Genomic DNA, 14640 nt, shown 5'->3' on the forward strand with positions numbered 1-14640 from the left:
TATATTTCTTCCTTTTTTTTTTATGACAGTGTTTCCTGCCCATAGTTTATGAAAAGGAAATGTTCAACTGTTGGATTTGGATGTTCATCTTGCTCTGCGGAAGTTCTATAGCAGGTTTGTTTCCTTATTACTAGCACTTGTCTTGCCATAAGAAAAATTTTTGAAAGGTGTCTTTCACCAAGTAAAATGTCCAAGCATTATTAAAATGAAAAAAAATATATAATTAAAAATAGAACCATACTGTACACATTAAGTAGTGTACAGTAGTGTGAAAAATTAATTTATAGCATTCTTGATCTCTTTGTGGAATGCAAATTATGATTGTTGCAGCCTGGATTTGTTTTCTTTTGTGTTTTTAAAAAAGAATATTTTAAAGCTTACCTGGGTAACTCTTTCTCTGCTGCACAGGATATAGGAGGAGCCTGCACCAGAAAGTCGTACCATACATAGTTCAATTCTTGTTAGGTTGTCAAGACTGTTAACTTTGGAGATCTGTAAATGGAACAAATTAACATTTATGTAACATGTGAGCACTAAAAGAGCAGTTAATGTGTGCTGCTTCGGGACAGGTTTAGGTCACATATTACTTTTTTCATAAATTCATGCCATGACTACTAACATTCTTATATTATCCCTAATTTTACAAGTTTCTTAATGGTATGTGAATGTCATTTTTTAAAATAAATCAGGCAGCTCCACCGTCAATTTAAGCTTGCGTAACTGCTGAAGCTGGGAGAAACACTGTAGTCCTGCTCACCTTCTGCCTCTGGATCTCCATCTCCTTCCATCGCAGTGCTTGTTTGTATGGCCGGTTTTGAAGTGGTTACAAAACCGATCTGCGTGGAAAACTATGTGCATTTTCACCAAGCTCTTATTTTTCATTTGTTTCAGTTTCCCTGTAGTTCTCTTACACAGTTAGGCATTCTGACGTGGGAAGGGAGTAGCACCAGAGTGAATCAGTGACATGGGGATTAAAAATGCTGCTTGTGACAACAGTGGCACTTTATACCGATTAAGTTGAATAGTATAGGTTAGAAAAGGAAATCACAAGGCCAGACTGAAATAATGACTGATGGTAATTGACAATTCAATGCAATTTGTCGCATATAATTTAACACACAACAGTAGTGTATTACATAATGGCATCTCAAATTGTTTGGGGATTACATGGAAGAGGGGATGCATATGTTTGCAGAAGCTTAAACTATATGAAGCAGGGCAGCTGAATGCTTATATGTGATACACAGGAAACTGTGTAGCAGTATTAAAAACAAAGTTATGTTTTATTTAATTAATTTGAAATTAAAATAAATTACTTTGAAACAAAAAGACAGCAAAAAGATAGACAGAATCAAATCACATAAGGGTTAAAATACACCAGAAGAGAATTAGCAGAAAACAAGGAAGAAAGTTTAATATTTGGTTTAATTTCTTAATTCCAGCAAAACAAAATTCTATGTCTGAAAGATGTTCTTTTGTTTGTTTTTTATTTAGCAGATTTATTTATGAAATTTGGCTCCAAGAAACAAGTAGCAACAGTAAAATAGATAAAATAGCTCCTTGCAGGATTCCTTTGGGTGATTCTTACACTTTTTGAGTTCTCTATGAGATCTTTGAGTTCATTCCTTCACCCTCCTTCTGTGTTTTCCTTTTGTGTACATTTTACATACAATTCCTGCACTGTGTTTGGGATTTTAAATTCTGTGAAGGGTAAAAATCCTAATGAAACATTGAAATATACTGCAGCCTGGTTATAGGTTTTAAACTTAACAGTTTGATGTACTTCCTGACATACTCAATAGTAATGATACAATGAAATTGCAGGTGTACTTTTTATATACAGGTTTTTAAAAACATTTAAATGGCAACAGCCTCCTTTCTTCATTTACTTCTATTAAGGAACACACGAGTTGAACCTTCTCCACTCTATCTGGGAAAGTATGGAAACATAATTCTTATACAATACCTGTATTAAGATAGTAATTTGTAAAAACTGAGTTTACATACTCAGTATCAGCAAAATCTGATTCAAGGGATTATCTGACAATTTTATTTGAACTCCATTTGAAAAAAAATCAAATTAAATGATGTGTAGACATACATGTATATGTTGATGGCAAAATAAGGTAGCATTTTTTCGCAGGTATGTTGAAAGGATCTAGGTAATGTGATATCTTTAATTTTGCTTTTAGATGAAAAATCTATCAGAGATGCTGACATTTTTCCTTCATCTCCTGAAATTGAAAGAGGATCCACCCTGAAACTGTTTTGTGTTCTTGGAAAACACTATACGCCTCAAAGAAATGCAAGCCACATCATCTGGAAATTAAATCATGAATTGATTGCTCAGGAAAACTATAACATTGTGAATGAGACTGTATCTAGTGTAATCATCCATAATTTCACTTACAACAAAGCACATGTGAAATGTTTCATCAAGTACTTAGGCAAAGAACAACTTTTGGTTCACACAGAAGTTAAATCTGGCTGTAAGTAGAAATATGGGACAAAATTTTTAATATTTTTGTTATATTAAACAAAACTTACTGTCATGTTTTTGTTTTTTTTTTTGGACCTAGTTTTGTTTGCTTGTTTGTTTGGCTTGGGGCATTATAAGACCTTTTATTCAAGTATCTTTTTTTTTTTTTTTTTTTCCCTAAACTAAAGCATGAAATTTTTGGCAATCCTTATTGATGCTAATCCATAATCTGACCCTGATTTGACCAGCTAAAGCAGTGGGTGGTTTTTGTTGAGTTCAGAGACAACTAGATCCTTCTCTTTGATTATTTCTCATGTCTAGCCTAGCCAACTTAAGCCTTCTCAAGGGATGATTTCCTTTCCAATCCTCTGTTCCAGAAAAATTATAATCATAGTCTCATCTGGAGAAAGTTGCAGGATAAATATAAATACTACTTCTCTATTTTACTGAGCAGGTTAAGTCCATTTTACACTAATGCATGCATGGGGATTCCATTCTAGTAAGGAAGCGGTAAATGCAGAGAGATAAACCCACAGAATAAAGAACAGCAGAAAATACTGATGGTTTGCAAAGTGAAGTGTGCTGTAAGCAAAAAGATCTTTTTAAGAAATGTGCTAGGTAGAACAGTGAAGAAGCCAGTTCTGCAAAATAATACTTCTGTCAGTGTATTTCAGTGGGAGCAGTTCTCTTCCTTTCAACTCCAATTTCTTCTAGTGAGTGAAGTCTGTGTTTAACGCAGGTATCTTTGAGGGTGTTACATTTTTATGGATTGTTTCCTTTGTGCCATCTTGCTTATAAGTGAAATTAGTGGTTGCTTCAAGGTCACATAGATACATTTTCCAGGAAGTTGTCTTCTGCAGTCTGAGGCCATCCAGGCTTCTTAGTTTAGCAGTTTTAGTAAGGTATGTGGCTAGGTATTTTGAGAAGGAACCAAGAGGAGCTTTATCTTTCAGACAATGCTTGTACATTTTTGCTGTATCTTTGTTTTCCTGCTAGTGGCTGGACTGGTGTTTACCTACAGACACTTTACAGGGAGTGTATTTAGACATTCAGGACAAAATATATTTTGTTTTGATATGTTTAATGAACTACTATAAAAATACCTCCAGGCCCATTCAGTTAAGTACTTTCTGAGAATCAGTTGGCGCCAGTCTTCGTGCTTCCCTGGGGAAAGAAGGAATGGTTTTGGTTTTGTGAAGAGTTTTGAGGGCAATAAGAGGAAAAAAAAAAGGAGTTCTGTGAAAGCCACATAGTGAAGCTTGGCCTTCTGACTAACATAGTAAGTTTTATATTAAAGTTGTTTATAAGAATATTTTTTTCTCCTTGGTCATTGTAGTTCCACCAGACACGCCAGGAAATATTTCCTGTATTTATTACTTTAATGTTGAACTTACCTGCAACTGGACTTCAGGAAGAGAAACAAATCTTACAACAACCTATACTCTTTACAGAAAAATGTAAGTATTGGATGTATCAGGAACTGGGGTGCTGGGGTAAGACTGCTATCTCCCTCCCCATCATATTCTCACTTCTGTTTAAAATAAACCTGGAAGCATCATGTAGTTCGGTGTCATGGCATTCCTCAGTAAGCACAATTTATTTTGGATTGATAATGGTTAAAAAAGTTACAACCTGATACTGTTCTAGTACTCTGTATAAACACAATGAATGCTTTTAACTCAGCACACAACTCGTTGTTGGAATTGATGTTCCCCTGTTTCCCTGAAATACCATTATTAATTAGGTCAAACTGAGTAAGCCTAGGTACAAATATAATCATTTAAGATATTCTACCGCTGAGTCAGAATGGAGGCACTTAGTTGGACTGTAACCAAGAAACTTACCAACTGTCCTTGGTTTGAATGGGGAAAGATGCCTTCTTCCCCTACTTTAAACAATTCCCCCTTAAAACCATTAAAGTCCCTGTTGTTCTGTCTAATAATAACATATACAACAGTTTGTACTAAGGTGTTGCACATAGGGGTATTTCAGATTTTATTTATTTTACATTAAATAAGTTTTCAAGGTGCTTTTCTAATTCAAAGCATTTTTTGTAGTATAGTACTCTAAGGTATAGTGATTGACAACCAGACCTCTCATCTGAAGGCTGTTTTAGGGTAGGGGAAAAAATGCAAACCGTAAAGTATAATGACGAGCAACAGCAATAGCATCTGACCGCATTAGGCTTTAACCTAGTAGTCTTTGGAGTCATACTGTCTCAGTGAAAGAATCAAGAGTTGTCCTTTTTGGTCTGCTCATATCCTCATATCTGGGGATTTGCATTTACAAATACAAGTTATGCAGTCTTGTGCTTTTTAGTATCTTCACAACCCCATTATTAGAGAAGAGTTATTTGATTCTTTCAATTTTAATTTTAGATTTTGCTTAGGAGCTTACATTTTCATAAGTTATTGTGAAAATAGTGAAATCACTGTTGTTTCAAGGCAAATCTCAAGATACAGTTTTGAAGGCAACAGCACAGATTTTATCAAATACACTCGTCAATGTGTTTTTCATAATATTGCTGCTTGAGGCTGTAGATAATATGCTGGCATGAAGTTTTCTAAAATGCCTAAGATGTCCTTGAGAAATGGAAGGAATGTAGACTCCAAAGGAAATACTTTCTTATTGTAAGTTATATTAGCATATTACATCTTTTTTTTGCAAATGGAAGGACAGGAAGATATCTTTAGTTTTGTCTTTACTTTAGGCTTGACATTTTAGACCACCTTTGTTAGGTAGAACTTCCTACTGCTTCTAGTGTTTCTGTGTTTTGTACCAGTTGAACACGTGAAACCATAAACTGTGCCAGATGTTGAAAATAAGTATTGATACTGTTCCTTCCTGTACCAGCACAATTTTTTCTTTAACCACACAGTGAATTGCAGATCTATTTCCAGTAAAATCTAACCATTAACCATTTAGATCAATTTCCCTGTTTGTGTTACTATACCACTACTATGGTGGATTTACCCAGCTGGGCTGCTGAACTACACCACAACTGCTCTCTCACTCCCCCTCCTCAAATGGAAAAGGGGAGTAAATATGTTGAAAAGTGGATCGAGGACTGAGATAAAGACAGAGAGATCACTCAACAGTTAGCATCATGGGCAAAAAAGATTGAGCGCAGGGAGACTGACTTATTACCTATTACTAAGAAACTAGAGGAAGCAGTGAGAAACTAAAAGCAAACCATAAACGCCTTTCCCCATCCACCCTTTTCCACCTCCTCCCCTCCAAGCAGCACAGAGGAACAGGAATGGGGACTGTGGTCAGTCCCTGACGCTTCGTCTCTGCTGCTCCTTCCCGGTCCCTCTCTGCCCCTGCTCCCCGTGGGGTCCCTCCCATGGATGCCGTCCTTCCCAAACTGAGCCTGCGGGGGCTGCCCACAGGCAGCAGCTCTTCAAGCTCTGCTCCCACACGGCTCCATCCCACGGGGTCCATCCATCCCCCAGGAGCAAACTGCTCCAGCATGGGTCCCCCACGGGTGGGGGCAGCTCCCCCCAGGCCCCCTGCTCCTGCGTGGGCTCCTCTCCACAGGCTGCAGCTCCGGCCCGGGGCCTGCTCCTGCGGGGGCTCTCCATGGGCCGCAGCCTCCTCCAGGCCACATCCACCTGCTCCACCGGGGGCTCCTCCACCCATGGTGGGGCTGCAGCGTGGAGATCTGCTCCATGTGGGACCCATGGGCTGCAGGGGGACAGCCTGCTCCACCAGGGGCTCCTCCACAGGCCACAGGGGAACTGCTGCTGCCTGCCTGGAGCACCTCCTGCTGCACTCACCTGGGGGCTGCACGGCTGCTTCTCTGGTTCTCTCACATTTCTCATCACTCTCTCCCAGGTGCTGTTGCACAGCAGTTCTTGGTTTTGTTGATTTCTCTCCCCCACCCCGCCTTCTTCAATCTTCCCTCCCAGAGGCCCAAGCAGTGTCACTCATGGCTCGTCTCTGGCCAGCAGTGGGTCCGCATGCTATCTTGTAGCTGTGTCATGAGGCTTGTGTTCCTAGCTGTGTCTACATACATATTGTTAAAGGAGGTCTTGTGTGGAGTGACTTGATTATTTCACTGCTCTTTGATTTTAATCTAAACTAATAATAACCTATGAATCCCGCATTAAGTCATTTTTACTTTTCATTACTACTTGCTGGAATTTGTCGTACTAATGGCAATTAAAGCTGAGTCCCTGTGGGCTATACATATGCATTATTTATTGGGTTTGGTTTTTATAGAGTGAATGCAGGAGCAGTGCAATTAGGAAAGAACGTTTGTTTGCATGCATGTATTACCTAAGGAGATTTTTAGTATTAAAAAAAATCCTGCATCCTCAAAAACATATAATAATTAAATCCCAACCTAATAATCAGAGTTATTCTGAGAAAATCTTCTAACGGCTAACTCCTGCTATTTTTCTCTTTTAATTTTTAGTAAGAATACACAAGGTCTGATTCTGCCGGACTCAGAGTTCTCCAGCTGCCGAAGCAAAACCGAGTCATGCTCATTTCGTCACCCAAATATTCCATTTAGTAATTATTTTTGTTTTCAAGTGAAAGCTCAAAATGTTTTGGGTGAAGCTATATCAGAGTGTGTTCCTATTACTATGGAAAGCATAGGTAATTAAAAAAGCATTAAGTAAAGGTGGCAGCACAGATTATGTTGAACTGATGGCACCTTCACAATTCTTTTTCCCTTTCTGTAGAATATGGCCTAGAGGTCTCTGGGACAAATTCTGTATGTAAAGTTAGTTTTTGTAGAATGAAAATATGAAAATAGTTTTTTTTTTTTTCATTGTAAGTTTTGACACAATTATTTAGGTTTCATTTGTTTTTAAATCGGTTTGCTTTTGAAGTACAATCTCATTTTAATTGCTAGTTAAAATTCATAGAATCATAGAATATCTGAGGTTGGAAGAGACCCACATGAATCATTAAGTCCAACTCCTGGCTCCACCCAGGACTACCTAAAAAAAAAAAACACATAAAATTACAAAGTTTATGAAATTAAGTGTGTTATTAAGTACTTAAAATGTTTTATTCCTCCCAGTTTTTATTTTGTTAAAATCTGGGTGCTTCCAATTTAGTGAAGCAAATCTCCCATTGTATTTTAACTGTTTGCATTGAATGTGTAAGATTCTTTGAACTGCTTGTAACAGGCAGCAATTTTCAGCAGTTTCTTGGATTTACAAAGAGGTGATCAAAATGATACAGTTGTAGTCATAACATGGAGTAGGTACCTCAACAGTGTTTTAGCTAATGTCTGCAGTAGCCATTGTAAATTACAAAGTTTTTTAATTATTAACAAGTAAAGGCTTTATACTAAAATTATTTGTCAAACAAGTGGTATTTGAACTGTGCGTATTTTTGAGTGGTACTGATGTCAGTGCAGTATGTGGCTGTAAATGAATCATATCCTATTTGCAGATCTGCCCATCATTTATTCTGCTGTTCTACTTTCTGGTTAGGAAAAATAAATAAATCACCTATGATTCTATTCTGTAATTCCTGGAAGCAATGGTACTGTTTTGTCTACCTCTTCTCCCTCTGTGCTTTGCTGCATTTTCTTCTATTCATTTTGGTGGAATTAAACAAGATTTTGGTATCAGACAGGTAAGGTCAGCATCGTCACTCTTCCCTGCAACAATGCACATCCCTCTAAAATCGTTCTTTTCCCGATGCATGTGGCAGGTTGTGGAGTTGCATTTGATTTGCTGGCTCATGTGAGATATTGGTATCAAGGGTGAAGCTAGGCTGACTCCCAGCTAGAAGGCTTTCCCTGAGCTGTACTGTGAATAACATAAGCACAGTAACAGTAGTGTGCTTCTGCTCGCACCCTGTATGTTACATTCAGCTCCTCAGTACTTTACAGGTATCCTCGAAGCAGCTGTGTGTACTGTGCAAGAAGTTGTATGAGGCACAAGTTTTAACTATATTAAAGAAGTGTAAAGAGCCAGTTATCCTAGAATCAGTGCAAAGAGCTCAAAAGGCTTATTAGTGCTCTTTCAGAGGAAGCCAGCATAACGCTTTTAGTTGTGTATTTTTGGTGCAGCACTTTGTCAACTCTCCAGCCCTGTGTTCCTTTATTCCTTGTGTTCAAGCCTGCTGTGGCTCCTTGTCACTTTCCATATCCTCTGTACCAGCCATCTCTTTTCTCAGTGCTAATCTATCCTTTTCCCATTGTCTCCTTCACATTACTGCACCTTCAAATCCTTTTCAACTGAACTCTTCCCTCATCTGTAATTAGGGCTTGACCTTAGCATTCCTGCCCCACTTCTTTTCTTCTCCCTGCTGTTGTCTTTGAGAAGAGACTCTGGTAGTGTTCTTCAGCACTAATACAGACAGAAGAAATCTGCACATCTATTTGAGAGTGTGTGTGTCAGCATGAAATTAGTTGTGTGCAATCTCCCTTACAGATAACTTCCCATATGTAGAGTTAAGTCTATGGAATCATGTATGAATTCTGTATGTGAATATGTGAAATCAATATGTGAGTATCATCACGTGAATTCTCTGCTGGAATGTACATTACCAGGATAGTAGTTAAACTTCTTGGAATGCATGTAGACCAATTCTGAACTTGTATTCTGAACCCTTTTCACCTGTTAATACTTTTCTTTCTTAATTCTAGAGAAATTTGAACCTCCTGAAATACTTTCCGTAAAAAAAATTGCTGGTATAAAGCAGTTGCTCACAGTAACCTGGAAAATACCTGAGGATATTATACCTGCACAATATTTAAACTGCCAGGTTCGATATAGAAACTTGTATTCAAACTCTTCGGTAAGCTGCTTACATTTTTTTCTGAATGTGGACTTGATTGTGTCTAATTTCTTAATGTTATAGAAAGCTGTATGTAAAAGAGGGAAGAACTAATTGGATATAATGATAAAAGCTTGTCATTTCAGCAGAGCATAATTAGATATACATGATCTTAAGTTCATTGTTTTGTTATATAGGATTAATTTTCTCTCCTTTTGATCAATGTCTCTTTTGGTACATACCATACTTCTGAATATTTCTGTGATAGGCTAAGGTATGACCGGTTAAACACAATTGGTGAAATTATTTTATTTTCCTGTTTCATCCTGATGATGAAAACAGCATTTACTCCCCACTACAGTAGTTAAATCAGATTAAGAGGGACTAATTATATATTAATTTTCAAGTATAAATTTTGCAAGATAGAAAATGAGGGAAGTTATTTTTCTGAATCTACCTTTCTGACACTTAAATGAAGGAGTGTTGTAAGAAAACAATTTTATTTAGACTATGGCTTCTTTCAGATGGATTATTCCAATCCTTTTCAGTATGGAAGTGAATCCATTTCCAGTCATACGATTTCCTACTTCAAATTTAAAAATAGGTCAGGTTCTTTGACCTTTTTTTTTATGCTCGTTAAACTGAGGTGCCTTTCTTGGCCTTGGTTATTAATTTATTTTTAACATATTATAAGTTTAATTCTGGGAGAGGAGAAGAAGTCACCAAGGTAACTAATCGTAGTTGTCAGACCTAAAGTTCCTGATGCTGAAGTGCTTTTTAATTAGCATCCTCCTCATGTTCTTATGGCAAACATTTTTACTGTAGTCAATCCAATGGCAATGGCCAATGAAGACAGCATCAAACAATCAGTTAGATATAGAAGCCATTTTTCTGTCTGTTGGAACAAGTATGGAAAAGAAAGATTGAGCAAATGACAGCTGTTTTCTTAATCTTAAACCTTCCTACCCCCCCCCCCCAAAAATAATAAAAAAAAAAAATCAGTACTTTGCTGTATACTGTAATTATTGAGTTAAAAAAAAAAAAAATTACCAGTTTTTCTATCTGCATGCACTAAGTTTATAATTAAATATTGTTCACAGCCATTTGGCAAGTAACAAAAAGCTAGACTGGGATATTTGCTGTTCTACTTAATGTTCTGCAGGAGATTAACAATAATTTTGAAGTTCTTTTTGCTATAGGTTGGCTAAGAAGTCTTGTTATCTACCAGAGTGTTGTAGGTCCATGAATTCATTCTCACTGAAGTAGTTTTCTATTTCTGGCAATCAGTTTCTTATGATCAGGTTGGACTAAAAATTTCAGATATTAGAGATTGTTTTATTAAGCAGTGTGCTTCTTATTCCGGTGTTTAAAGGAGTGGTGCTTGCATTTTGTTATAGTATGATTCACTTTTTGTTCAACTGGTAGAAGGCAAGAATTTTTTTTCACAAATTTTTGGCAGTATTGTACACTTACATGACATTACTGTTTAAAATTGGCTCCCAAGAAGGAATCTCCCTTACTCCAAAGCTTACTTACCTTTGCTGACATTGTAGAATTTAGGCCAGCTTGAAAATTAATTGTAGCCTGTTTCAGTTTGAAATTGGAGAGCTTATTGATCAATTTTTGCATTTTGGAGGAGAAAACACTAATGTTACTGTAGTGATTCTACCCCTTGTTCTGTACAGGAACACTTAAATCTTTCCGTAGTGCCTATTTTTTGCTTCTACTTTGTGTTGTCAATCCAGATGGGTTGATACATCGGATCTAATATTTTCATGTCTCCTTTCACTTTTTGTTTTGGAACAAAGATCTAGTTTCCCACTTCAGTGGGACCTTTTTAAGACAAGAGGAAGTTACTCACCTTGTCCTTACTTTTCCAAGAAGATATTGCATCAGTGACTTCTCATGCTTTTGTCTTCCTTCACCATTGAAAGGCACCATTTTCCATGCTGTTTTTTGTTGTTGTTGTTGTTGTTTGTTTTGTTTTGTTTTGTTTTGTTTTTTTTTAACTTAGTACCGGAATTTTATATTTTCTAATTTATATCCTGCTGGCTCACAGACTCAGGTGATCACTGCCTCCCCGGGGATGCATCTGCTGTAAGGTGCAGATTACCTGTGGTGATCATTGGCTTTAGCAGTCCTCAGTTACTTCCCAGTTCATAGAATCGTAGAATATGCTGAGTTGGAAGGGACGTCCAAAGATCATCGTGTCCAACCCCTGGCACCACACAGGTCTACCCAAAAATTCAGACCATATGACTAAGTGCACAGTACAAACGCTACAGATCCCTGCTGCTGGGAACTACAGTTATCCAGGACCTCCTGCACCAGCACAGCTGCTCTGCTGTTGCTTGTGAGCTGCACACAGTTCAAGCCACAAGGTCAATCAGCCCAGACCTTTGGCTGAAACTTCTTATTCTGGAATTTTACAAGAAGATGTTATGAAGAAAAATGAAATTAAAAGGAAAAAAAGTGATTTTTGTTCATGCATCTGCTTACAGGAAATTGACAATGTCGCAGTGACTTCTGAAGAGAAAGTAGTATCACTTAATCTCACAGGTCTGTGGGACTCCACAGAGTATTCAGTTGCTGTTCGGTGTATTGGTGTTGAATCAAAATTCTGGAGTGAATGGTGTAGAGAGAAAACAGCAAGCACAGAGGATAAAGGTAGGGTAACTATATTGTGTGCTTTTCTTTGGGTATTCTTTGAGGAATTAGGATTTAATAATAGCAAACAGTATTTTCACCATATTCAATCTATTGAATTTATAATTCTGTTGTTTAAGCAAAACAAGCATGTATTTTATTTAAATATAGAAGAAGGAAAACTGGAAGACAGATAAGGAGAGAAAGAGGTCTGAAAGGTAATTTAAATGCAAAAAATACAAGGCTAAGGAAGAAAATGAGTAAATAGGAAGAGAGGAAGAATTAGGGTGTACATGGAGAACGAACATGTGCAAAGTAGGATAGTAGCAGAAAAACAGTGTAGCAAGTATGTCCAGCAACATGAATCAGAGAAATTAAATTACCAGTTGCAAAACAAGATAATGTGCTTTAACCCTGGTTGGCAGCTAAGCACCACACAGCTGCTTGCCCACTTACCCTTCAGTGGGATACAGAGGAGAATCAGAAAGGTAAAAGCAGGAAAGCTTGTGGCATGAGACAAAGACTAGGTAAAGCAAAAGCTCTGCATGCAGGCAGGCAAAACAAGGAAGTCATTCATGATTTTACATCAACAGGCAGATGTTCTGCAATGTCCAGGACTGCAGAGCTCATAATGTGTAACAGCTTTTGGGGAAGACAATGCCATCACTCCAAATGTTCCCCCTTTCCTTCTTTTCTCCATAGCCTTTATTGCTGAGCACAGTGCCATATGGCAGGGAATATTTCTTTGATCAATTTGGGTCAGCTCTCCTGGCTCTGTTCCCTCCCAGCTTATTGTGCACCCCCAGTCTGCTTGCTGGCAAGGCAGCAAGAGAGAAGTAAAAATGTCCCTGGCTCTGTGTAAGCACTACACAGCATCAAATAAAATGTTGGTGTGTTAGCAATATTATTTTCATCGTAAATGTGAAATACAGCATCATCTGAGCCTTTGTGAAGAAAATTAACTCTATGCCAGTCAAAACCAGGACATAAGACTAAAAAATCATCTCTAAAACTTAACAAAATAAACCAGAAGGAAGCATATGGAAAGAACAAGAAAAATTTCTATGAGAGATGATACATAGGTTTAGAGAGAACTTTTTAATGTCCAAAATCTTAAAAAATAGAGCCTAAATAAGTGACTAGAACATTGATAAATTTGAAATTATTACATAAATCAAGTATTTTTACACACACAATGAACCTTTCTTAGCTCCTCTTTCTAGCACTGTTTACTCCAAAATGAACCGAGCTATTAGAGTCTATCACATATTCTAAGAACAACAACAAAAAAATTTAATTGCTATTTTATGTAATGTTGTCAGTAAATGTACCATAGTTGTCTAAGGAGATAGTACTTCCTCTTTTTTTTTTTCCTTAATCTCAGTAATATGTCTGTCTTTGGTAAAATACAGTAATTAACAACAACAAAAAAAGATGAAATAAATATTCTGTGAGTGTTAAGTGGTAAGTGGTTTCAGAAATCTGAAAAAATATATGTATTTTGAAGAGGGAAGTTGCTAGCTGCATAAAAAGGGAAAAGCTGTACTAGTTAGAGAAAAAAGGCACAACATTAGAAATAGAAGTAAGTTGCTCTTTTTAGTAAGTTGCTCCCAGACTATTTTTGAAATTCTTTGATTTTTTTCCACATTATGCTATCTTTGTAATATAACAAATTTCAAGATTTTGTTTGTTTTTGAATAGCTCCCTCAGGAAAAGTGGATTTGTGGAGGATAATTGAATCTTCACACCCAGCTGGAAATAGACCTGTACATCTTATGTGGAAGGTATATATGGTTTTAATGAATTGATAATCATATACTGCAGCTGGTGGTTAACTGGAGTGTTTTAGTGTTGTAGGACATATAACCAGTTGTTGTCATCAGGAAAAAAACACCTCACTGAAATAAATCAGAACTGAAAAGCCTTTTAAGAGTTACACTCTTCTATGATCTTGTAACATATCTTCTTAGAATGAAATATAGCGTTCTGAAATGTTTTTCAAAATAACATTAATAACAATCTGGAAATAAAACATGCTAAGTGTTTCCCGGATTGCTGTTCTGAAGTAGTGAGATGTTCTGAGGAATCCATATTGAGAAGCGAAATAATGGACTTTCTTGTAAGTTAGACTATGTCTTCATTCAAACAACGCAGACATTCCACCCATCCCTCCCACCATATCTTTGTAGCATATGTATTTTTAGTTTATAGAGATTCAGTGGTCTTTAATCAAATATATAGTTTTGATAATACAAATAATGCTGTGAAACGCTTATTAATACATTTTTTTAATAGCTACTAGGCAACATTCCACACCCTGGGAGAATTCTAGGCTACAAAATACAGTATTTTCCAGAAAACAATGCTGCGCTTCAGATGACAAAGATCATCACCAATAAGAAAATTGTATTACCTTTAAAAGAAGAGGCATATATAATATCTGTTACTGCCTATAATTCTGCTGGAAGTTCTCCTGCAGCTGTTTTGAGGATTCCATCCACTGATGAAAAACGTAAGATTTCTAAGTATTGTGATAGATTTTTCTCTTTACAAAGAAATTATCTTCTTGATTTCTGTTTAAGTTCTGTTATAGTGGAAGCAAAGTGGTGTTAAGGACTTTTGTCTTAGAACCATATAGAGAGTCGTATGATGTATAAAGATATGTATAGTCCATTACTATTTACTAGAACAATATTATCTCACCGGTTGTCATATTTTCTATCAGATGTTGTGTATCTGATATATTTGATGTATCAGAGTGTGTATTG

The 14640-nt window shown here is 36.8% G+C and overlaps 1 protein-coding gene across 4 annotated transcripts in view; it reads left to right on the forward strand.

Annotated features, from left to right (window-relative positions):
- IL31RA (interleukin 31 receptor A) overlaps positions 1 to 14640 on the forward strand; it is a 37560-nt gene that overhangs the window by 6656 nt on the left and 16264 nt on the right. For all 4 annotated transcript variants that reach the window (XM_082783063.1, XM_082783064.1, XM_082783065.1 and 1 more), the window contains exons 2-9: positions 30 to 114; positions 2193 to 2489; positions 3816 to 3936; positions 6900 to 7084; positions 9096 to 9247; positions 11728 to 11893; positions 13574 to 13656; positions 14168 to 14384. In XM_082783063.1, coding sequence (XP_082639189.1) covers positions 30 to 114; positions 2193 to 2489; positions 3816 to 3936; positions 6900 to 7084; positions 9096 to 9247; positions 11728 to 11893; positions 13574 to 13656; positions 14168 to 14384 — 1306 coding nt within the window. The remainder of the gene's footprint in view (positions 1 to 29; positions 115 to 2192; positions 2490 to 3815; positions 3937 to 6899; positions 7085 to 9095; positions 9248 to 11727; positions 11894 to 13573; positions 13657 to 14167; positions 14385 to 14640) is intronic.

This window comes from Aythya marila, assembly GCF_965140915.1.
Source record: "Aythya marila genome assembly, chromosome: Z".
NCBI classification, from domain to species: domain Eukaryota; kingdom Metazoa; phylum Chordata; class Aves; order Anseriformes; family Anatidae; genus Aythya; species Aythya marila.